The sequence below is a fragment of the Crinia signifera genome, chromosome 1 (genome assembly GCF_055691185.1).
Source record: "Crinia signifera chromosome 1, ASM5569118v1, whole genome shotgun sequence".
In the NCBI taxonomy this organism is placed as follows: domain Eukaryota; kingdom Metazoa; phylum Chordata; class Amphibia; order Anura; family Myobatrachidae; genus Crinia; species Crinia signifera.
In genome coordinates, this window is record NC_139217.1 from 471,950,420 (window position 1) to 471,977,054 (window position 26,635).

Below are 26,635 nucleotides of genomic sequence, written 5' to 3' on the forward strand. Positions count from 1 at the left end.
GGGGCAAGATGAATAAGCCCCAAAATGTGGTTAAAAACCCTTTTTTTTCAGGATTTTTACCACATTTGTGAATGTACTAAACAATGTAAGTCTCTTTAGCTGTAAGATGAATCACTTCCCTGTAATCTCTGTTATTCCTCTGTCGCTCTATGTGGGTGTCAGCGATGGCAGAGGAAGAATCACGCTGTAACACGAGTGTGTGTGTGTGTGTGTTGGGGGGGGGGGGTGCGGCCCGTCTCTAATCCCCCTGTAATTAGTCAGATATCGATAAACAGCTGCACGAAGCTAAGAATACCATTCTCACATCTAATTATAGTCACATAGATTCCATTCTCACTGCCAGTAACAGCCTGTTACTGACTCCTCCCACCGCGTCAGGTGCAGGTAACTCATCACCCCCAACAGACTCCTACACCCGTAACCGCCTACGTATGTGGTCACACTGCTGCAACACCTCCCGGGTGACGTGGGCCACTACTCCATAGTCCGTTATTCCTGCGTCCATGTGTGTGCTGCGTCACTGGTCTGAATCTAAGTACATCCTGTCTGACTGAACTGCTGTACCTACACTTAACCCCCCCCCCCCCCCTTCCTTCCCCGGCCTAACCCTAACCTGTCCCGGAACACTTATGTCCAGGATGCCGGCAGTAGGCATTCTATATGGGTGTGGTATAGGGTTCCGACAGTCATTAGCCCGACGTCGGGTTCCCGACTGGCCGGTCTCAGACAGCATGGCGAGTGCAACAAAGCCCCTTGCGTGCACGGTGGCTTGCTACACTTACCACCTATTCTATTCTCTCTCTATGGGGGTCGTGGACCCCCACGAGGCAGAATAGCTGGTGGCCGTCTGGAACCCGTCTGTCTGTGTTTTAACAGTCGGGATCCCGACCGGCACCCTTCTGTCTTTGGAATGGTAATCCTTGTTGACGTTCCGGTGCCGGTGTTCTGGCAGCAGACGGGATTCCAGCTTCGGTATTCCGTCACCATGATGTCGTCTGCGGAAAGTGGCACCAAAACAATTCAGTAGCTTTTAGAGTTTTGTCATCTATTGAAGCCGATAGGCTACTGTGCATCCGAGACGGAGATCTCTTACTGGTGGAGCCAAACGTTGCCATTCTGATCGTACTTCCAGGTACATCCGATGTGATAAATGTCGGCATTTGTCCGATAAGTGGCGATCCGCAGTGTGTATCAGGTGTGTGATACACACACTGATCCCTATACCCTATGTGTGTAACATCAGTGTGTGTACCCTGGGTATAGGGATCAGTGTGTGATATCAGTGTGTGTGTACCCTGGGTATAGGGATCAGTGTGTGATATTGGTGTGTGTACCCTGGGTATAGGGATCAGTGCGTGATACTGGTGTGTGTACCCTGGGTATAGGGATCAGTGTGTAATATTGGTGTGTGTACCCTGGGTATAGGGATCAGAGTGTGATATTGGTGTGTGTACCCTGGGTATAGGGATCAGTGTGTGATATTGGTGTGTGTACCCTGGGTATAGGGATCAGTGTGTGTACCCTTGGTATAGGGATCAGTGTGTGTACCCTGGGTATAGGGATCGGTGTGTGATATCAGTGTGTGTACCCTGGGTATAGGGATCAGTGTGTGTGATATTGGTGTGTGTACCCTGGGTATAGGGATCAGTGTGTGTTATTGGTGTGTGTACCCTGGGTATAGGGATCAGTGTGTGATATTGGTGTGTGTACCCTGGGTATAGGGATCAGTGTGTGATACTGGTGTGTGTACCCTGGGTATAGGGATCAGTGTGTAATATTGGTGTGTGTACCCTGGGTATAGGGATCAGAGTGTGATATTGGTGTGTGTACCCTGGGTATAGGGATCAGTGTGTGATATTGGTGTGTGTACCCTGGGTATAGGGATCAGTGTGTGTACCCTTGGTATAGGGATCAGTGTGTGTACCCTGGGTATAGGGATCGGTGTGTGATATCAGTGTGTGTACCCTGGGTATAGGGATCAGTGTGTGTGATATTGGTGTGTGTACCCTGGGTATAGGGATCAGTGTGTAATATTGGTGTGTGTACCCTGGGTATAGGGATCAGTGTGTGATATCAGTGTGTGTACCCTGGGTATAGGGATCGGTGAATGATATTGGTGTGTGTACCCTGGGTATAGGGATCAGTGTGTGAGATTGGTGTGTGTACCCTGGGTATAGGGATCAGTGTGTGAGATATTGGTGTGTGTACCCTGGGTATAGGGATCAGTGTGTGTGTTATTGGTGTGTGTACCCTGGGTATAGGGATCCGTGTGTGTGATATTGGTGTGTGTACCCTGGGTATAGGGATCAGTGTGTGATATAGGTGTGTGTACCCTGGGTATAGGGATCAGTGTGTGAGATTGGTGTGTGTACCCTGGGTATAGGGATCAGTGTGTGTGTTATTGGTGTGTGTACCATGGGTATAGGGATCGGTGTGTGTGATATTGGTGTGTGTACCCTGGGTATAGGGATCAGTGTGTGTGTTATTGGTGTGTGTACCCTGGGTATAGGGATCAGTGTGTGTGATATTGGTGTGTGTACCCTGGGTATAGGGATCAGTGTGTGATATAGGTGTGTGTACCCTGGGTATAGGGATCAGTGTGTGATATCAGTGTGTGTACCCTGGGTATAGGGATCAGTGTGTGATATTGGTGTGTGTACCCTGGGTATAGGGATCAGTGTGTGTGATATTGGTGTGTGTACCCTGGGTATAGGGATCAGTGTGTGTTATTGGTGTGTGTACCCTGGGTATAGGGATCAGTGTGTGATATTGGTGTGTGTACCCTGGGTATAGGGATCAGTGTGTGATATTGGTGTGTGTACCCTGGGTATAGGGATCAGTGTGTGATATTGGTGTGTGTACCCTGGGTATAGGAATCAGTGTGTGTGATATTGGTGTGTGTACCCGGGGTATAGGGATCAGTGTATGATACTGGTGTGACCTGTGTATAGGGACCGGTGTGTAATATCAGTGTGTATAGGGATAGGTGTGTATCTGGTTTATGACCTGTGTAAAGGGATAATTGTGTAACTATCCGGTGTGTGATATCAGCGTGACCTGGGGGGGAGTGAGGACTCATACTCAGCTGAGTGAGGACAGTGCAGTGATAGTTACTGTACAGGACGGCACTGATACAATGGGAGGACTCATACTCAGCTGAGTGAGGACAGTACAGTGATAGTCACTGTACAGGAAGACACTGATACAATGGGAGGAGGGACGACTCATACTCAGCTGAGTGAGGACAGTACAGTGATACTCACTGTACAGGAAGGCAGTGCAGGCACTGATACAATGGGAGGAGGGAGGACTCATACTCAGCTGAGTGAGGACAGTACAGTGATAGTCACTGTACAGGAAGGCACTGATACAATGGGAGGAGGGAGGACTCATACTCAGCTGAGTGAGGACAGTACAGTGATAGTCACCTTACAGGAAGGCACTGATACAATGGGAGGAGGGAGGACTCATACTCAGCTGAGTGAGGACAGTACAGTGATAGTCAGTGTACAGGAAGGCACTGATACAATGGGAGGAGGGAGGACTCATACTCAGCTGAGTGAGGACAGTACAGTCATTACAAGGGAAGTCCAGGAGCAGAGCACTGTGTCCCTCCTCCTAGAGAGGGGCATGCTGGGAGGTATGTAATAGCAATACATTACAGAAATTAATCTGTCTGGAAGCCGCAGCCTGGTCCAACCCTGATAGAGAAGCCACGCCCGTCCCTCCCATTGCCACGCCTCAACCCTTTTAAGTGTCCCCCCCTCCCCGGCTGTATACAGCAGCAGCACCCGGACACGCCCAGCAGGTCACTGATACTGCGGATACAGCAGACAGCAGCGCAGGTACCGTGTTACAGGTGTGGTGTCTGTATAGTGTGTGTGTAACTGGGGATGCCCCGTGTATACTCTGACTGTGACGTGCTGCGTTATACATAGTGTGTGTAATATATATTACATCCGCTGAATTATATTATACAGGGGGCATAGTGTGTGTAATATATATATATATATATATATATATATATATATATATATATATATATATTATACAATGGGTTCTTGGGAGGGACTGTAGGGGCCGGCATGAGGACAAGGCTTACCATGCTGTCACTTTAATAAATGTTGTCCCTTTAAACCCGCCGCACACGGATTGCGCAGGTTCTGTGTCTGATTGATACCGGGTGGGATGCTCCATCCTGACCTATAATAAGGCCATTGTTTATATACTAAAGACGTTACACGCTGGAGGGGTGTGGGGTGTATGTGTGCATGACGTCATGCTGGTGTCACCTGGTTTTAATCAGCCACAGAGTTTGTGCAATCCATGAAGGTCCCAGTTTAAAGGGATGGGGGGGCATGTGAGTTATCCTAAGCTGCCAGTTAGCATGTACCAGTAATGCTGCTGACGGCTCTGGTGTATATGGAAGGGTGTGTTTCCCCCAGGGCTCATATTGAAACTATTCAGGTGTGTGATGACCTGGGATAGGGTGCGCCGTTCTGGCTGGGAGGCTGAAGGCTCTCATACACCATGCAAATTGGGCCTGATTCCAGAGGATCGAGCTAAGATATTGGGTGAAACTGGCATTCGGTACACAATGCTCTGCTCCTGGACTTCCCTGGTAATGTATGATTGCCAGCACCTGTGGTGACACCTTTCTTATCAGTTACCTAGCTCCCCACAGGTGCTGGCAATCCTACATTATCCATACCTCCCAGCATGCCCCTCTGCAGGAGGACACAATGCTCTGCTCCTGGGCTTCCCTGGTAATGTAGGATTGCCAGCACCTGTGGTGGAACACCCTTCTCTTCAATTACCTAGTTCCACACAGGTGATGGTAATCCTACATTACCAGGGAAGCCCAGGAGCAGAGCACTGTGTACCGAATGCAATGGGTCATGTTGGAGGGTATGCAATCGCATGTGTATGACATCAGTCCGATGCACAGTCCAGTTTTCATCGGACCGGAATCCGATTTAAGATACCTCGTATGTACAGCCATCAGCGGCACATTGTAGGTTTTTTTTAGCACCCGTGATGTATCACATCTGATACTAGCTGTGTGGGGTGCACACCTCTATCTGCAGAGCGGGGAGGCCCATACAAAAGAATGGGCGGCTGCTGACTGGCTCTGAAAGCTGTCAACCAATCAGCAGCTGTTCTCCCCTCCTTTTTTTTTTTTTTATTTAAACTCTCCTGCAGCTCCCCAGCAGTTTTATGCGGTACATCGCATATAAAATTGGCACATAAGGTGCCGAATCCTCATTGAGCAGAAGGAGGGTGTGTTTGCTATTCGCACAGGACCCTCAAACGTGTTGAGGAGAATGGGTGTACCCCTATTGTACTAGTATATGCAGATATGTATACCTCATAAGGGGTGTGCTACCACTGGACACAAAAGAATATGGACAAACTAGCAAGAGAAAAAGTGTGTCCTGGTGTGGTGCACCTAAGTGAACATGACGATTAAAATTTAGCTTTTATTAGTATCTTTTAAAGGCGAAATATAAAAACACACAAACAAAACACAATATATGTAGATGTGTTTAAAAAGCGGCGGCTCTCAGACTCCACATCCGTTTTGACTAGAGGTAAGTATTGGTATCCCCACAGGTATGATATGCTGACACCTTTATTATTCGTAATACGTAAATTTAGTGTAGTGGTGTCAATATAGCTCAAAGCCCCTTCATACACATGCGCACTTGCTAACACCTGTGCAACGATCAATATAAATGTGCACAATTTAATTAATTAAATAGTAAATTAATTATTGATATCCACGATAATCACCAGCTAAATTGTGCACATTTATATTGATCGTTGCACAGGTGTTAGCAAGTGCGCATGTGTATGAAGGGGCTTTGAGCTATATTGACACCACTACACTAAATTTACGTATTACGAATAATAAAGGTGTCAGCATATCATACCTGTGGGGATACCAATACTTACCTCTAGTCAAAACGGATGTGGAGTCTGAGAGCCGCCGCTTTTTAAACACATCTACATATATTGTGTTTTGTTTGTGTGTTTTTATATTTCGCCTTTAAAAGATACTAATAAAAGCTAAATTTTAATCGTCATGTTCACTTAGGTGCACCACACCAGGACACACTTTTTCTCTTGCTAGTTTGTCCGAATCCTCATTGAGACCTCCCGGGGAGCTTAAGTGGAATTAGGTGCAACTTGTCCTTCGGAGAAGCCTGAGTAATGTATGGGGGCTTATTAACGTTTTACCTCAGGGTGGTTTGGGCAAAAACGTTGTTTGTAGGGAACAAATTGGTAAGTGTCTGTGTGGGGGCTTATTTAATAAAGTGCCAGAGGTCTCTGCCAGCACCTTCTGCGGAGCGTAGCCCCGTTGCTATAATGGGTTGGGTACAGTATACCGGCGGTCAGGATGCCAATGCCAGCATCTAAACTGCCGAAACTTCAACTGTGGGCGCCCATCTAAACCAACCCTAAACCCCTCCCTTAGCCTAGCGCTAACTCTGCGCGACATAATTCTGTTCAGAATCCTGACACCTGTTGCAATGCTGGCTGTAGAATTCCGGTGCCGGTATTTCAGCCAGGATGCCAACTACATCCCGGCTATGCCATCTGAAGTCAAAGGTTGCTTCAACATTGAATCAGCACCTATAGAAATGTTTGGGAGCTGCTGTGACTTTTTATATTCAATGAAGGGGGTACCGGGGGGGCAGGCTGGTATGTGATGGGATTCTGTTCTCATGGGGAGAGGGGGGTTGATGGAATTGGGCACTAGTGGTATAGATTATACCTTAGGCTGCAGTAGCAGTAGGTGGTCAGGAGATTTCAAAACTCCTATTCAACAGAATGGGTGGCTCTTGATTGGATGAGAGCTTGCTCAACCAATCAGCGGCCACCCATTCATTCGAATAGAAGTTTAGAAAGCTGCCCTTTTAATTATCAGGATGATCGGCCATATTAGGCTGGGGTTAGCCACTTAAAGCCACTAAACTCACCCAAACTGATGGCGTGATGTATAAAGTGCTTATTTGATGGCCGTAATGGCCACTACGCTTGTTTAGCTGGAGACCTCGGGATGCTGGGAAGTGACATGCTCACACCAGCGCCCAACATTCCTGCTCTATAGTTGTCATGGCTGTGTGCAGGATCTCCTGTCCTGTGTCCGAGACTCACCAGGGATGTGGGCAATATATTGACCCTACTGACTGATGTATATAAAGTTTCAGTGAATGTCGGCTGTATATGACTGTGCTGACACATGTTGTGTTATCTCCTTACAGGACCAGTGTAAAGATGTCTCCCCTTCATCCATGTTGTGGCCTCATCATCGTCTCCTCCCAGAGTCCAGGTGAGAGATTGGTGCCACCCAGAACCAGACTGCAGTGACCCTGGCAGCACCCACCTAGCAATACCAGCTGCCTGAGGAGAAGACCAGCTGGGCCATAGTTCAGTAAACCTCTGCACCGCGTGGCTGCCCTCCGTGGGTCGCGTGGTTGCTGCACCGTTTACTCTGCACAACGTGTTCTCCATGTGCAATGGGCCTGATTCAGTAACGATCAGTCCCTGGCGTAGTCACTCCGGGGACCGATGTTTGGCTCTGCGCACACTTGTATACTGATGTACGCCTGTGCAGAGCTGCTGTGTGGACTCCTTTGGCAACATGCGCTGTCGCCGATGAGGTGGCACAGGGAGGTGGTGGGGGAAGTCACATGGGAATACCCAGTGTTTTTATGGGCGTTCCCATGGGTATGCATGCGGCTGACTACAGAGGAGGCCAGCCGCCCGCCAGACCTTCCTCTGGGTGCACGCAAATAGAAGTCAGGTCTTACTGACTATGGAATGTTTCCTCCCGCTAGCGGAGGTATGTGTGAGGGTGTGTTCTCCTCCACATTGCGTCGCGTGTTATTGAGGGGATTCAGAGGGGGGGGGGGGGGTGTCTCAGGTGCTCGGTAACTGTGACGTTTCCAGCATACAGTGCCAACCTGAATGAGGGCCTGTGTTCCCTGCAGGATGGGGATGTAGGAGGGCGAGGAGATTGTACAGGTATAAGAAGGTGCCATTGGGCTAATGTAGGCCTCACCTGGGCTCCTTGTGTTTGCTGCAATGAGACCACAAGTGTTTGCTCACCTGTTGCTGAGGAGAATACAGCGACACAATGAGTATGGGGTAATGTGTAACTGTGTCTGGTCAGGATACAGTTAGTCAGATGCCACCACACTGAATATACAGCGACACAATGAGTATGGGGTAACGTGTGACTGGTCAGGATACAGTTAGTCAGTTGCCACCACCCTGAATATACAACGACACAATGAGCGTGGGGTAATGTGACTGTCTGGTCAGGATACAGTTAGTCAGATGCCACCACCCTGAATATACAGTGACACAATGAGTATGGGGTAATGTGTGACTGTCTGGTCAGGATACAGGTAGTCAGATGCCACCACCCTGAATATACAGTGACACAATGAGTATGGGGTAATGTGACTGTCTGGTCAGGATACAGTGTCAGATGCCACCACCCTGAATATACAGCGACACAATGAGCGTGGGGTAATGTGTGACTGTGTCTGGTCAGGATACAGTTGGGAAGATGCCACCACCCTGAATATACAGCGACACAATGAGTATGGGGTAATGTGTGACTGTCTGGTCAGGATACAGTTAGTCCGATGCCACCACCCTGAATATACAGCGGCACAATGAGCGTGGGGTAATGTGTGACTGTCTGGTCAGGATACAGTTAGTCAGATGCCACCACCCTGAATATACAGTGACACAATGAGTATGGGGTAATGTGTAACTGTGTCTGATCAGGATACAGTTAGTCAGATGCCACCACACTGAATATACAGCGACACAATGAGTATGGGGTAATGTGTAACTGTGTCTGGTCAGGATACAGTTAGTCAGATGCCACCACACTGAATATACAGCGACACAATGAGTGTGTGGTAATGTGTGACTGTGTCTGGTCAGGATACAGTTAGTCAGATGCCACCACCCTGAATATACAGCGACACAATGAGCGTGGGGTAATGTGTGACTGTGTCTGGTCAGGATACAGTTAGTCAGATGCCACCACCCTGAATATACAGTGACACAATGAGTATGGGGTAATGTGTGACTGTCTGGTCAGGATACAGTTAGTCAGATGCCACCACCCTGAATATACAGCGACACAATGAGTATGGGGTAATGTGTAACTGTGTCTGGTCAGGATACAGTTATTCAGATGCCACCACCCTGAATATACAGCGGCACAATGAGCGTGGGGTAATGTGTGACTGTCTGGTCAGGATACAGTTAGTCAGATGCCACCACCCTGAATATACAGTGACACAATGAGTATGGGGTAATGTGTAACTGTGTCTGATCAGGATACAGTTAGTCAGATGCCACCACACTGAATATACAGCGACACAATGAGTATGGGGTAATGTGTAACTGTGTCTGATCAGGATACAGTTAGTCAGATGCCACCACACTGAATATACAGCGACACAATGAGCGTGGGGTAATGTGTGACTGTGTCTGATCAGGATACAGTTAGTCAGATGCCACCACACTGAATATACAGCGACACAATGAGTGTGGGGTAATGTGTAACTGTGTCTGATCAGGATACAGTTAGTCAGATGCCACCACACTGAATAAACAGCGACACAATGAGCGTGGGGTAATGTGTGACTGTGTCTGATCAGGATACAGTTAGTCAGATGCCACCACCCTCAATATACAGCGGCACAATGAGCGTGGGGTAATGTGTGACTGTCTGGTCAGGATACAGTTAGTCAGATGCCACCACCCTGAATATACAGCGACACAATGAGTATGGGGTAATGTGTGACTGTCTGGTCAGGATACAGTTAGTCAGATGCCACCACACTGAATATACAGCGACACAATGAGTATGGGGTAACGTGTGACTGGTCAGGATACAGTTAGTCAGATGCCACCACCCTGAATATACAGCGACACAATGAGTATGGGGTAATGTGTGACTGTCTGGTCAGGATACAGTTGGGACGATGCCACCACCCTGAATATACAGCGACACAATGAGTATGGGGTAATGTGTAACTGTGTCTGATCAGGATACAGTTAGTCAGATGCCACCACCCTGAATATACAGCGACACGATACAGTTAGTCAGATGCCACCACCCTGAATATACAGCGACACAATGAGTATGGGGTAATGTGTGACTGTCTGGTCAGGATACAGTGTCAGATGCCACCACCCTGAATATACAGCTACACAATGAGTATGGGGTAATGTGTGACTGTCTGGTCAGGATACAGTTGGGAAGATGCCACCACCCTGAATATACAGCGACACAATGAGCGTGGGGTAATGTGTGACTGTGTCTGGTCAGGATACAGTTAGTCAGATGCCACCACCCTCAATATACAGCGGCACAATGAGCGTGGGGTAATGTGTGACTGTCTGGTCAGGATACAGTTAGTCAGATGCCACCACCCTGAATATACAGTGACACAATGATCGTGGGGTAATGTGACTGTCTGGTCCGGATACAGTGTCAGATGCCACCACCCTGAATATACAGCAACACAATGAGTGTGGGGTAATGTGTGACTGTCTGGTCAGGATACAGTTAGTCAGATGCCACCACCCTGAATATACAGCGACACAATGAGTATGGGGTAATGTGTGACTGTCTGGTCAGGATACAGTGTCAGATGCCACCACCCTGAATATACAGCGACACAATGAGCGTGGGGTAATGTGTGACTGTGTCTGGTCAGGATACAGTTAGTTAGATGCCACCACCTTGAATATACAGCAATGTAATGCCAAGCCTTGTGCTGAATGCCAGCTGGGGATCAAACAGGGAGTGCCGCACGTACTGTGCTATATGTAATGTAATATACAAATAAATCCATGCGCTATATTCACCAGAGATAGTATAGAGCAGCCAGGCGGCAGCTGTTCTAGGACCAGGGAGACTCATTGTTGGAATTTCTGACCAATATGGCAGAAGTGTCTGCGCCCACCGTCACTCCGAGGAGAGCTGCTAAATCGTTCAACGAGAATTGGGACCCAGATCCTGATGTCTGAAGAGTAAGGGTGTAGATCCCCCAAGTGTGCACCACCTGAGTGTCTCCGATCCACTCCACAGACTGGGTTATAAAAATCATAACATAGGACCTTCTGGGCCACACGCAACGCTGCACACTTGCATAATCATCCCTTCGCAGCCTTGTGTGCGGGGAGAAATAATTTGGTAGTCTGCGACCATTGAATGACTTCTCCAGCGCACGCAGATCAGCGCATGTGCAGCGATGCGTCTGCGCAGAAGCAAAACAACGGGGACCAAATCCATCGGAATAACCCCATAATGTAGACTAAACACGGCACATATAGGGAATATCAATAAGTAATGAAGAAAATGAGAACTGATTGCAGAATATGTAAAGTAATGATTACTCAGCTGTGTAAACTCTTAAGTCACTGGATCCGTATCCTGTTTATTGTGTGACTGATCTATAAAAGAATTGATCCATCTCCCCCACATCAGCAGTGTAACGAGTGCAGCCCTCTACTCACAGCTAGTGCTGTCATGGGGTGACGTCTCTTCCTGTGTGTCTGGAAGGATGGGGGGGGGGGGGGGGCGACTAAGTGTCCTGGGGTTTTGTTACCCTCCGTGTGGCCGTGGCAGCAGTTACTTGTTTTCATTGTCTATGACCTGTGTAAGGAGCTGATCGATATGAGGGGCGTTCCTGTAGGTTTCCATATTATCAGCATAATGACCGAGAGTCTTGCTGCACATTACTCTACTCTAAATCGGGGGCGGCCAAACCAGTCCTCGATCTACCGGTACTTCATGTTTTTCAGGGCATCTGTAGACTGTGTTGGATAGGAATGAATGCAGCATGTTTGCGAACATCACAGTTAGTAATGACCACACCTGTGCACCAGCTAGGGGGTCTGGGGAATGGTTAATCACATGTAGAAAAAGAAGACTTTGTGGGGGCACTCTTGGAAAATTGACATGTATGAATACCTATTTACTACCAAAAAATGTGGAAAAGTTTTTCGAAAAAGTGATATTTTAAACTTTTAATATTTTGGTTTGTTTAATATAAGTGGTAATAAGCACAATAATATTTTACATATAAAGCTTAAAATATGCACTGCAACTCGATATTCCTGCGTATGAGTGAGAATTACTCAATAAGCAAATAAAATGGGAGCTCTTAATTTAGCACCATACACTAGTGCGATTTCAGGCTAGGCGCTCACATGTATAGCAGCCGCTTTGTTAAATTCAAGTAGTAACTTTGAGAAATGTGGCAAGTTAGACCTACTACACTTAGTAATAATTAATCAAAGTGCAACATTCAAATATGAACCAGTAGATTCTGGACAATGTAAGCCTTGTAGTAGGTATATTCAAGACACTGTAACAGTTATATATTCAGTGAATAGATTACCGCCAAGTTACAAATGTATCAGTTAACCATTGGTGTACCTGCTGCTATCAGATTAAAGTCAGATGTTGTTTTTTGGAGAGAGATAAAGTGAGAGAATAATTTTGCCGGTGTCTATCTCACCCAATTTCTATATTCCTACCATCATAGAATTAGAGGATGGCGGATGAGTCGGGGAGAGACTCCGCAAATGAAAGAAGTTTAAAGGTGCCCATACACATTACAATTATTGTATCCTATATTGGATACAATATCGCATCTCATCGCATTTTTGCGATAAGATCTAGTACAAAAAGTACGTGCTGCACATACTTTTTGTACTAGATCTCATCGCAAAACCGAGATGCGATATTGTATCCAATATGGGATACAATAATTGTAACGTGTATGGGCACCTTAAGACCGGCCACAGTACCTTCTGCTGCTCATTCAGTCGGGCCGTGCAATTACTGTTACTGAGTTGAGTATTGCAGTGCAGAGACACGGGCGACTTCACGAGTGAGAGAGGATTAGTTGTCCTTTAGTAGGGACTTAGGCCCTTATTCTGATCTGTGCGGCCAGATCAGAATATGCGGCCAGGACCGTGCAGGCGAATCCCCGCCTTCCATACGGATCGCCACCTCCGTCCGTATGCGGATATGTGGCGGTCCGCATGAATTTGGACGGGGATACGCCTCCTCCATGGTGGGAGCAGCCCCTGCATTCGATGGTCGCCGAACATCGAATGCAGGGCCGCACGCTCCACCAGCGCCCGCCACCCTAGACCACACGGACACTTGTCCGTATGAAATCATGTATGGGGGCGGGCAGCTGACATCCGGCGATGTCAGATGCCCGCCCCGTACCCACGCGTCACGGCCTCATTACCATGCATACGCCCCGCGTTTGCATGGGAACGCCCATGAAACGCGGGGCGTATGCATAGGGTAATGAGGCTAAGTAGCCCTTCACGCCCCTCTCCGCCCCCTGTGCGGCATCTAAAAAAAACATACGGCGAAACCGCTTGCACATGCGCAGAGTGACCTCTGCACATGCGCAGACGACAAACATCGGCGGTACGACCGCAAGCGGAAAACACCGCACCGATCAGAATAAGGGCCTTAGAGTGCTTCATTGAATTAATAAATTGGCAAAAAGACAAATGTTTCCTTGAGGAGAGAGATAAAGTAGTAGAATTTTAAGATTGCAGCTGTCTATCTCACCCAATTTCTTCTTTCCTACCATCATAAGTTTAGAGGATTGTGGATGAGAGAATCGGAGAGACTCCGCAATTGAAATCTAGTGGTAGAATGGCCACAGTACCTTCTGCTGCTCTGTCAGTTAGGTCGTGCAGTCACTGTTACTCGATTGACTATTGCAGTGCCTCAACACTGCTAACTTCAGGAGTGAGAAAGGCTTAGTTGCCCTTAGATAGGGGCTTAGAGTGAAACAATAGACTATGCAACAGACTATAGAGATGCTGGGTAGGTACAGCTTCTGGTTAACCTAAATTATGCCGTACAAGATATAATTCTATATTGGCTCAAGTTTTGGGTGAGAAAAATCGTTTTATGAATAATTTTATTAGGCTCAGTGCAATAGAATAAAATTGGAAATGTGGTTGCAGAGTCCCTTCAATGGCCGCTGGACCGCGGCTGCAGCATAGGGACAGCTGCTGTCACATTGGCAATATTCACTCACAGACACTGTGCCGCTGAGTCGCACATATCTACTCTTAGAACGCTGGTCAAAATCAATACCCTTAGGGTTTACAGCAGAGATAAGTGTAATTTATACAGCAACAAAGAAAAAGGAAGCCGCGCTGGTGGTATCAAATCCACATGTAGTACATTTAATAACAGTGAAACATAATAAAAATACACAATAATAAAACACAAGGTTATAATTCAATAAAATTTGAATGGACCCAATTTAGATAGTCACCAGTTTGTGGAGAAAGGTAAGTCCTGCTCTGATCTTGGTGTGAAATGGAAATGAGCCCGTATTAGCCAGTAGATGGTATCCTGTAGATGTTGGAGATGGACTCAACCGATGGCACAGTGTGGAATTAGCCGGATCGGGAGTCCTCACTGCTGCGAGTGACAGGTTTCCATATTATGAATGGCAAGAGACTTCAGGGGGTAAATGGATGCGATCAGATGTATCAGCAGGCGGGACTGGTCCTTCAGTAAGTGTGGATAACTCCTTTTGGGGCAAAAAATTGGGTCCACAGGGCAAGCACCAACGCGTTTCGCAGTGCACTCACTGCTTTGTCAAGGTGTATCTCCTTGCCTGCAGGTTCCATCTTTTATACCTGAACCACTACATGGATCATTTGCATAATTGATCAATCATATCAATAATAAATACAAAAATTAGTTAGAGACTTACTCAGAGACAATGATAGCATAATAATTAGTATATCCATTATATCTATATACAATTTTAAATAAATGATGATCTGAATTTAATTAAAAACGAAAAGCCCAGGGTCATATGAAGTTAATAACTTCCGGGTTACGATCCGGTATTGAAATAAATAAGGGCTCAGATCGTAATGATGGTGGTTTATTGAATCATTTTAAGAAGACTGTGCTGTTGGTACATATATGGTGGATCCTTTTATGCATGTGATTAACGTCTTTTATGACCCTGGGCTTTTCGTTTTTTAATTAAATTCAGATTATCATTTATTTAAAATTGTATATAGATATAATGGATATACTAATTATTATGCTATCATTGTCTCTGAGTAAGTCTCTAGCTATTTTTTGTATTTATTATTGATATGATTGTTCAATTATGCAAATGATCCATGTAGTGGTTCAGGTATAAAAGATGGAACCTGCAGGCTCCTGCCGGACGGTGAAATCCCGCACAGCCAGGGAGCCGTGCCGCACACATTAGTTGTGAATGGACACTATTGTGTCCATTCACACAGGACGGACACGGCCCGGCCGCACGGCTGCAGCCGGATCCCACCACTGGAAGGGACGGCTGCCGGGCTGTGGCCATCCCTTCCATGATAAACTAGTGTGTGCGGCACGGGTCCCTGGCCGTGCGGGATTTCACCGTCCGGCAAGAGCCGGAGTGTGTGAAACCAGCCATACACCTTGACAAAGCAGTGAGTGCACTGCGAAACGCGTTGGTGCTTGCCCTGTGGACCCAATTTTTTGCCCCAAAGGAGTTATCCACACTTACTGAAGGACCAGTCCTGCCTGCTGATACATCTGATCGCATCCATTTACCCCCTGAAGTCTCTTGCCATTCATAATATGGAAACCTGTCACTTGCAGCAGTGAGGACTCCCGATCCGGCTAATTCCACTCTGTGCCATCGGTTGAGTCCATCTCCAACATCTACAGGATACCATCTACTGGCTAATACGGGCTCATTTCCATTTCACACCAAGATCAGAGCAGGACTTGCCTTTCTCCACGAACTGGTGACTATCTAAATTGGGTCCATTCAAATTTTATTGCATTATAACCTTGTGTTTTATTATTGTGTATTTTTATTATGTTTCACTGTTATTAAATGTACTACATGTGGATTTGATACCACCAGCGCTGCTTCCTTATTCTTTGTTTCCTTATCTATTTGGGAACTGACTACTCCCTCCAAGCAGCAGCTTATTGACAAAATTTACTCTGGGAAAGCGCTCTACACTAACCTAGGTTAGTTCTTTTCTCTCTAATTTATACAGCAGTAAGATCACAGCATTGGCCGCTGGACCGCGGCTGTGGTGTATGGACAATTGCTGTTACACTGGCGATTATCTCTTTTAGACACTGGGCTGCACGTAGATCCCAAAACAACTGTTTTAAAGCCAATAACAATTACAGTGGAGTTTCAGCAATAACTCTGCTGGTGTAAATATGATCATGCAGCGATATGTTCACTACACAGGCCGCTGGAGTGTAGCGATAGTTGCCACTAACTTGAGAGAAACAGGGTTAAAGAATAGTTGCGTCTGGCTTCTTCAGGCTATCTGCTGTTTGTTTGTGCAGGGACTGAGTTCCTAGTGCATCAAGGCAGGTAGGAAGACGCGTTTCGCCCCTCCCACGGGGCTTGCTCACATCCTGTCATCCACCATCCTCTAAATTTATGCAGCAGCAGAAGGTACTGTGGCTGGTCTTAAACTTTTTACATTGCGGAGTCTCTCCCCGACTCTCATCTGCCATCCTCTAATTCTATGATGGTAGGAATATAGAAATTGGGTGAGGCGTATAGCCCCACTCAGTGCTCCAGGGGGACTAGGCTGTGCCCAAAATGTGCGTCTTATTCTCAGAAGTACAGTGCTGGATTACACTGATGAATTTGATGTGTACCGTTTGTATATAGGCCTCCGATTGTAACATCCGCGCCACTTCCGCAATCCTTGTTCTTCATCTCCGATCTTGGAAATGTTAAACAAATTCCTGTCCAGTAAGTGTCCCCAGCTTGTGTCATAGGTTACACTATGCGTTGTGGTACACTGGACCTCCTGGAGGGTCTGTCATGGCGAGAGTAGACACCAGGTGTATGAGGACCCATCTGTATCATCTAATCCAGGCATGTCCAACGTTGGCCCTCCAGATGTTGTGAAACTACACATCCCAGCATGCATTTCCACAGTTTTGCTATTAGAGAATGCTAAAACTATTGCAAAGCATGCTGGGATGTGTAGTTTCAAAACATCTGGAGGGCCAACGTTGGACATGATCTAATCCATCTTCTACCCAATATTAAAGGTCCCTACTTGGTGGTAATAGCGTCTTGTACCTCAGGACACCGATGTGATTCCCCCTTTGTGTCCAGTTCCTCTACAGGGGATCTCGGTGGACATCCAGGTGAAAGGCTTCGTAGCCGATGTATCCGCCACGCTCAAGTATAAGAACCGGGAGGAGAAGGCGGTGGAGGCCATCTTTGTGTTCCCCATGAACGAAGACTCTGCGGTCTACAGCTTTGAGGCGACCATAGAAGGGAAGAAGATCATAGCGGAGCTCCAGGAGAAGAAGCAGGTAACGAGGAAGTCGTTATTGGGCATAATTAATTGGCTGTGATATGGAGATGCTATATTGTACCTGTGTGGGGGAGGCGCGGATGTCGGGGGGCTGGCATAGGGGGTGCTAGTCTTGTATTTAGTGTGAGGAGCTGACTGTAGGCAGGACAGAGCTGGGATGGGCACTGGGGCTTATTGTGTAGACGCGGGTCAGTCACATAGGGCTGCTGAGCACAGGCTTCGGATATGGCTCTGACCCGTCATGGTCCTTTCCCTGGTGATTTAGGGAACGCACCGCTGTGGTTAGTGCTGCAATCTCTATATGGGCAAATAGCCAGACTTGTTTCCATGCTGGCAGTACCTGTACAATTGCGGATGACTTCAGGGCACCTATGAATCAGCCCCAGATCTGTAACCTGGGAACTTGGCATTTCTCCCTCTGGCGTCTGTCCCTGTTTGCTTGGTGTGACCTGATGTAACGGCTGGAGAATGGGCTGGGCTCCTTGTATAGAGGAACACTGCAGAACCGGCGCAGATGCCAGACTTTGCACGTACTAGCCTGCAGCTGCGGACAGAATAATGACCTGGAAATGGCTGGGACACACCTGTGACTATACAGCCACGGCCCTTAAATTCCATATTAACAGCCTGATCACCTATTCCAGAGGGTAACAGGGAGGAAAGAGAATAACCAGGGTGGCTAGGATCTGAAATCATGTCTAAGGAACCACTTTTAATTCCCATACCATACTGTGATAGCTTAAGTCATGGGTTTCAACACATCTGGAGGGCCACAGTTTGAAGACCCATGGCGTAAGTTATAGCCCCTCTATTACACAGCAGTAGAAATTCACAAGTATTGGCCTAGATAACCCCGCCGCCCTAAGTCTCCGCAAGAAAAAATGCATTGCTGAGCCTTCTAACTGCTATGGCGGTGTGCGCAGACCATGTCGGGTCTTCAGTAAACGTAATACCCCCCAAAAAAATTAAAAAAAATTGGGTACTTGTTTAGTTTCACGGCGGCAGCTTATGCCATGTTTTCAGCTTAGGCTCCCGCCGTCAAACTACACAAGTAACTACCGTACTGTTGCCGGGAACTACATCACTGTCCCTGGCAAGCCTACTCAGCACCTCTCACACCGCCAGTGTCAGCATGATCCCCTTTGGCGGAGAGGCGCTTCATCTGTTTGACACGCAGGAGTATCTCAGACGCTCCAGCAATGACCCGCTCCTGCGCGGCTATTACAGCAGGGTACAGCCACCCTGCCTACAGGGTTAGGGGTTCTGTAGCGCCTTTTGAAACACCCACTGTCCACGGCATCCCAAGGTGTACAAGCGCTGCTTGTTTTTTGATGTATAAAGTTTTAGTGGTCCGCTATAACCACTATTAACCCCTTACCGACGCAGCCAGTTTTTGCCTTCCTGACAGAGCCCTTTTTTTCAAATCTGACATGTATCACTTAAGTGGGGATAACTTTTTTTTGCTTTTACTTATCCCAGTGATTTTGAGATTGTTTTCTCGTGACACATTGTACTTCAAGTTAGTGGTAAATTTTGGTCGATACAGTCTGTGTTTTTTTGTGAAAAATACCAAAATGTCGTAAAAAAATTGAAAATTTTGCAATATGTTAAATTTTCTGCTTGTGAGACAAATAATCATACCACTCAAAATAGTTAATAACTAACATAGACCATATGTCTACTTTAAGTTTCCATCATTATTTCAACCTCCTTTTAATTTTTTTGGACACTAGGAGGCTTAAAATATGAATAGCAAATTCTCAAATTTTCAAGAAAATTTCAAACACTGATTTTTTTTTTTTTTAGGGACCAGTTCAGTTCTGATGTGACTTTGAGGGACTTGTATGTGAGACACCCCCATAAATGATGCCATTTCAAAAACTGCACCCTCACAGTATTCAAAACAGCATTTTGGAAGTTTGTTAACCCTTTAGGTGTTTCACAGGAATTAAAACAAAGTGTAGGTGAAATTTCAAAATTTCATTTTTTTTGCAGATTTTCAATTTTAATACATTTTTCTAAGGAACACAGTAGATTTTACTAGAGAAATGTGACTAAAAATTGATTCCCCCAATTCTTTTGTTTTCATAAATATCCTATATGTGGCCCTAGTGTGCACGTTGACCAAACCACAGGCTTCATAATAGAAGGAGCACCTACTTGATTTTGGAGCCTCCTTTTTATGAGATTATTTTTTAGGCACCATGTAGGTTTCTAGGCACCATAAGATGCTAAAAGTTAGGAACCCCCCCACAAGTGACCCCATTTTGCAAACTACACCCCTCAGGGAATTCATCTAGGGGTATAATGTACATTTCAAACCCCCAGGGGTTTCACCAATTGTGGTACAACTGGGCTGTGAAAATGAAAAATTACATTTTTTTACACACAAATGCAGTTCTGGCTCAAAATTTTTCATTTTCACAAGGAATGAAGGAGACAAAGCACCCCAAAATCTGTGCCCCAATTTCTCCCGAGTACGGCAATGCCTCATATGTGACCAAAAAATACCATTTGGGTGCATGGCAGGACTCAGAAGGGAAGGAGTGATATTTGGATTTTGCCGCACAGATTCTGGTGGAATGAATGGTGGGTGCTATGTCGCATTAGCAAGACCCCCGAAGCACGGTGAAATGATGAACCTAATAATCCATAGATGTGTGGTATATTTTAAAGCACTCCTTCATACATAGGCCGGGTTTGTCGGGGCAAGTTTCACAGTGGAAAATAGTTTGCTTTCGTATTCCCTTTTTATAGCAAACTTTGCACCTTTTTTGTATCCTGCCCTTTTTTCCAGTGGAGGGGATTTCGTTAGGAAAATGCTGCCCTGATACAATACGGGGGCCAGTACTAGAAGTACTGGGGCCAGTACTAGAAGTACTGGGCCCTCTGCCTGCTGGTTCCCAAATATTAGGCCCTTTATGACTTCCTCTTGAAAGTGCATAAATGTCCCCCTCTGGCTGGTAGAACGGAATAGTACGTAAGCGTTATACAGTGCCATCTGGATGATATACACGGCCAGCTTCTTATACCAGATTTTTGTTTTCCGCAGGGCACTGTACGGCTTCAGTACCTGATCTGAAAGATCCACTCCGCCCATGTACTTATTGTAATCAAGGATACAAATAGGTTTTGAGGTGTGGGTACTGGTACCTCGTACAGGGACGGAGGTGGTACTGTCTCCGTGAATTGTTGTCAGTATACGGACATCCCTCTTGTCGTTGTTATATTTGACCAACAACATATTTTCGGTGCATATTCCCCTGCTTTCACCCTTTCTCAGTAATTGGGCAACGTGCGTTTTTGGGAGGCCTCTTTGGTTCTTGCGCACAGTACCGCAAGCTGCTGTACCTCTTGAACCAAGGGCCTTAAACAGGGGGATGCTGGTGTAAAAGTTATCCACATAGAGGTGATAACCCTTATCCAGGAAGGGGTGCACTAAATCCCAGACAATCTTTCCACTAACACCTACGAGGGAGGGGGGGCATTCTGGCGGTTCAATTCTTGTGTCCTTCCCTTCATAAACCCTAAACCTGTGGGTGTACCCTGAGGTACTTTCGCACAGCTTATACATTTTTATGCCATACCTTGCCCTCTTATTGGGAAGGTACTGGCGGAATTTAACCCTTCCTTTAAAATGTATAAGTGACTCGTCTACACAAATGAATTTTTGGGGATGTACATCTCAGCAAATTTGGCGCTGAAATGATCAATGACCGGCCTGACTTTGAATAGCCGGTCAAAGGTGGGATCATCTCTGGGTGGGCACTGTGCATTATCGTTGTAATGCAAAAATTTAAGGATCGTCTCAAAACGAGTCCGGGTCATGGCCATACGATGAAGTGGGGTGCTGTACAGAACATCTGTACTCCAATATTGCCTAATTTCTGGCTTTTTAACTATGCCCATATGTAACACCAGACCCCAAAACGTCTTCATCTCTACTGCATCTACAGGGGTCCACCTAGCAAATGATGACGTGGGGTTTTGGGCAATAAACTGCTGGGCATATAAATTACTTTGGTCCACCATTAAATTTCTAAAATCATCAGCGAAAAAGACTTTGAAAGTCAATTTCTTTGAGGCCTGTAGTATCAAATTGGATTCCTGGTTTGGCCAAAAACTCAGGAACCTGGGGCTCAAAATTGTCTGGTGGTGGGGTCCAGACGAGATCAATCATTGGGGGGGGGGGGTCTCAGCTGCTCTACGGGGGTGTCTTTGAGGGGGTCCCTCATCACTAGAGGAGGAAGAGGAGCTTAAGACAAATGCCAATTCATCGCTTACTTCACTGTCAGTGGCAAGAAGGGCATATGCCTCCGCTGAAAACAGTCTTTGCGATGATTGGGACATTTTTATTATTTTTTAGTGTAGTGTTTCAACACGTGTATAGTGTAGGGGGGGGGTACAAACTTTATTTCAACACAGGGGGGTATGTAGTGTGTATGTAGTGCTTTAACACGTGTAAGTTAAAAGAAGAAAAAAATCCTGCGCAAAAAATTGAGCACAGATGTTGGTCAGTAACGTCCGTCACTGATCAGCGCTCAGCGGGCACAGGACACCCACAAAAGCACCGTGGGTGTAAAAAAATTTTTAAAAAAAGACTCCACAGCACCCTCCAAAAAAAAAAAAAATTAAAAAAAAATTCTGAGTCAAAGACAACAGGAATTTGACCCCCCCAAAAAAAAATTAGATCAAAAATGCTGATCAGTGATGTACGTCACTGATCAGCGCTCTGCGGCCACAGGACACCCACAAAATCACAGTGGGTGTAAAAATTTTTTTTTAAAAAACCCCACAACACCCCCCCAAAAAAAAAAAAACTACTGATCAGTGATGCAACTGATTAGCAGTGAGGGGCAGCAGGCACACAACTGTGGGTGCAACCTGACAGGGTATATATAAAAAAAAAAACCTGCACCCCAAAAAAGGTGCTGATCAGTTAGTTTATACTGATCAGCACAAAAGGGGGCAGCAGATACAAAATTATATTTTTCAGACACAATGACGCTGCTGCAGCAGCAACACAAGCACCAGGAAGTGGAGCTGGCACGGATGCCACCAACGCTGATCAGGTAAGTATAGGGCACAGATGGGCACAGAGACCGCTCTGCACGCTGTTCCTGACCGGAATGGCGGCTGCAGAGCTGTCTCTGGTATTTTCTATGTGGTGTAATGGCTGTGATTGGTCCGTCGTTCCGACGGACCAATCACAGCCTTTTGGGGGCAGGTGGGGTGACACCAGTGTCACCCTTACACCCGGTGGTGATTGGTGCTGTACTTAACAGCACCAATCACCAACGATCCCTGTGTCACCGGCGAACGTTATTCGCCGGTACACAGAAAACGCTGTAATTGGCTGTTCAATGTGAACAGCCAATCACAGCGATCGCCAATGGCGGGGGGCATCGCTGCCCCCCCTGGGCAATTAGGGAAGATGTCTGCTGTCAGGGACAGAAGACATCGTCCCTCTGTCACCGCGTCTCTAGACACAAGTCATGACGTACATTTATGCCATGTGTCGGGAAGTACATCCCGACCATGACGTAAATGTACGTCAAATGTCGGGAAGGGGTTAAGCAGCTGCTATTTGGAAATTGAGAAACAAACTTTTTCCACATGCCTAGTTTACCACCACATTGGTAACTCCCCTTCTTGCCGGGGACAGAGATGCAGTTCCCGGCAACAGTACGGTAGTTACTTGATTAGTTTCACGGCGGCAGCCTACGCTGATAACGTAGCCAGGGACGCTTAAGCGGCTGCGGGAACACTACGCTACTTCTGACCAACTACGCTGATTCTGACCGGAACCTTAAGCTGACGGCGTGAGCTTCCAGCGTGAAACTAAACCATTACCAAACATTGATATTCCTAACCCTCTTCACCATTTAAAGATAGCGGTCTAATAGTGGATTTCCTAGGTCTCCTAAAATCTATAACCACCTACCCCATTTTTATTTTTTTGGGGTGTGGTACAGGGGTCCGACAGTCGGAATCCCCACTGGCCGGACCCAGACAGCATGGTGAGCGCAACTAAGCCCTCACGAGGGAAAATAGCCGGTGGCCGTCGGGAACTCTGGTAAATACCTGTCGGGACCCCGTCTGGCACAATTATTATTTTTTTTTTTTTTTCTTTTTACTATTAGCCTCTCCCCAGTTTATCCGTTGCTGCACCTCCATTCTATGACTTTCCTCCTCCCCCCTCACTAATCAAACCCACTACCGTAGTATCATCAGTGAATTTACCAATGAGGTTAGACTCTGATCTATTTGACCTATATGCAAATTAATAAGGGTCAAACCCCACCAGGATGACACCATTGAGGTGGTCTAAGACCACGCTCTCAAAACACTTCATAATCAGTGAAATGAGAGCGATCGGACGGTAATTGTTTAACCCGGATACTACAGTGGATTTAGGGATAGGAACAATTGTAGTAACTTTAAAACATTGTGGAACTACAACAATAAAATAATGATCAATTAAATAGCCTTGTAATATTCCCGCCAAATACAGTTCAGACCGGATGCTTTCCTGACATTAATTTGCCATAGGCACAACCAGACTGCGGACTCCTAATTCCAACGGGGAATCCGACCGCTCACAGAATTAACTGCATGAATCCGGTTCCGTAATCAAACCTACCAGAAAATGTCTTCCAACTCCTCCACAGAAAGCCCATCCGTTTTATGAAGACAAGTTCTTGGCCCACTGGTTCCTTATATGCTTGATACCATGCTTAATATGTTTTCAATGTTCAAGAGAGGACAAGAGAAAAAAAGAAACTCTTTTTGGGGGCACCCTTGTATTTCAGGAAACAAAGAGTACTATGACTAATTCTAAAACATAGCTTTTATTATTTATTTAAAATTCTGACCACCATACATATTGCACACTGCGAAATATTTTACAATTATTCATCCCAATTGTATATCGTGTGAGACAAAAATGCAAAATGAAAGATAAATAAATGAATGACCATCATATCTCCAAACATATATCATTCAATTCAGAGTACATGTGAGGTTTAAATCGCTGGTCATGTAATCACCTGGGGTCTATTGTTGATCTCGACATTGTAGGAATCACCAATCAAAAAACGAAGGTCAGCCCTATTTGGGACTGAGTACAAGCAGAGGAGGGGGAATGAGAGAGTGACGGTCCCAGGGTTATGACCGAAAAGATAGATAGTACAAGTGGATTACAGTGCTGGCACCTAGTTTAACGGGCGGCCCTGATACTACATATGCATTGCAGGGTCTATCCCGGAACGGGGTCAGCTCTCATATCCTCTCTAGAAAAAAAAGAAGAGGGGGAGTGTAGAGAAGACAGATACCGCTTGATACCACTCACTACTAATGGTTGTTGATTCCTATTAACACTGAGAAAGCAGTTGGAAAATAATTTGGTAGCCAGTCCTATGTGAGATATTATTTTCCAACTGCTTTCTCAGTGTTAATAGGAATCAACAACCATTAGTAGTGAGTGGTATCAAGCGGTATCTGTCTTATCTACACTCCCTCTCTTCTTTTTTTCTAGAGAGGATATGAGAGCTGACCCCGTTCCGGGATAGACCCTGCAATGCATATGTAGTATCAGGGCCGCCCGTTAAACTAGGTGCCAGCACTGTAATCCACTTGTACTATCTATCTTTTCGGTCATAACCCTGGGACCGTCACTCTCTCATTCCCCCTCCTCTGCTTGTACGCAAGAGGGGTGAAAAGCAGAAGTGACTCAGTCCCAAATAGGGCTGACTTCTTTTTCTGATTGGTGATTCCTACAATTTCGAGATCAACAATAGACCCCAGGTGATTACATGACCAGTGATTTAAACCTCACATGTACTCTGAATTGAATAATATATGTTTGGAGATATGATGGTCATTCATTTATTTATCTTACATTTTGCATTTTTGTCTCACACGATATACAATTGGGATGAATAATTGTAAAATATTTCGCAGTGTGCAATATGTATGGTGGTCAGAATTTTAAATAAATAATAATAAAAGCTATGTTTTAGAATCATAGTACTCTTTGTTTCCTGAAATACAAGGGTGCCCCCAAAAAGAGTTTCTTTTTTATCTTCTCTTTCTCTATGTCCTCTCTTGAACATAGAAAACATATTCAGCAATTAATATAACTCGGGGTGCACCACTGACTGTCACCAAAAGGAACACTATGACAGAAGTCTAAAAGTGTTTAGTGACAAATGGGAGAATATATGCTCCAGTAGTCCGTTTTTTTTTTTTTTTTCAGGAAAACTATAAACAGGAATAAGTAGTAGATCTAAACTAGTGCGGTCAACCACATTCCCCTTTTCCCATTTACTGCATGCTTGATACCATGCCACATTAATCTTGCATCTCCAGCTTCCTTAAAACAGGGATGGGGAACCTTCGGCCCTCCAGCTGTTGTTGAACTACACATCCCAGCATTCCTTGCAACAGTTTTAGCAGGGCCAAATAGCAAAACTGTAGCAGGGCATGCTGGGATGTGTAGTTCAACAGCTGGAGGGCTGAAGATTCCCCATCCCTGACTTAATTATAATGACCTTCAATTTTATCCAAATAGACCTTCTTAGCCAACTGAATACCCCTCTTTAGATATGAACGAGCACTAATACCTAGTATAATATTGGGTAATAGTGCACACTGCTCAAGTGCAGCAGCAAAAGAAAACCGGACACTGGCATTAATAGGGGAATGGATTCAAGGGATCCCAGTGTGACAGTGCCTCTTTACAAGGCATTGGTGAGACCACACTTGGAATATTGTGTTCAGTTCTGGGCACCGCACCTTTTAAAAAGGACATAAATGAATTGGTACAGAGAAGGGCGACTAAGCTAGAAATAGATCTCTAATCACTAGAATACAAAGATAGGTTATACCAGACTGAATATGTTTTCACAGGAGAAACGGAGGCTGAGAGGTGATAGGATTAGTATGTTCAGATACAGGATTGGGAATCATATGGAACTGGGAGATGATTGGTCAGTAACAGGCCTATACTTAGGACACGCGGCATGTACTGAGGCTCGAGGGAAAGAGATTCCATACTGGATTAAGAAGAGGATTCTTCACCATTAGAGCAGTAACATTCTGGAACTCATTGCCGGTGGGGTGATTACAGCAACTACTGTTACTGAATTTACATAAAAGCTGGCCACTAAGGGAATCCTATAGATACGACTTGCTCAAGTCAGTAGTT

At 45.8% G+C, this 26,635-nt stretch overlaps 1 protein-coding gene across 2 annotated transcripts in view; it reads left to right on the forward strand.

Moving 5' to 3' along the window:
* The first annotated feature begins 3,678 nt into the window (after positions 1 to 3,678).
* The window catches only part of VWA5A (von Willebrand factor A domain containing 5A), a 49,340-nt gene continuing 26,383 nt past the window's right edge, over positions 3,679 to 26,635 (forward strand). The window contains exons 1-3 of one of the 2 annotated variants that reach the window (XM_083155419.1): positions 3,679 to 3,859; positions 7,269 to 7,336; positions 17,223 to 17,425. In XM_083155419.1, coding sequence (XP_083011545.1) covers positions 7,282 to 7,336; positions 17,223 to 17,425 — 258 coding nt within the window. In that variant the 5' untranslated portion in view covers positions 3,679 to 3,859; positions 7,269 to 7,281. The remainder of the gene's footprint in view (positions 3,860 to 7,268; positions 7,337 to 17,222; positions 17,426 to 26,635) is intronic. The other variant, XM_083155418.1, reaches the window with a different exon arrangement.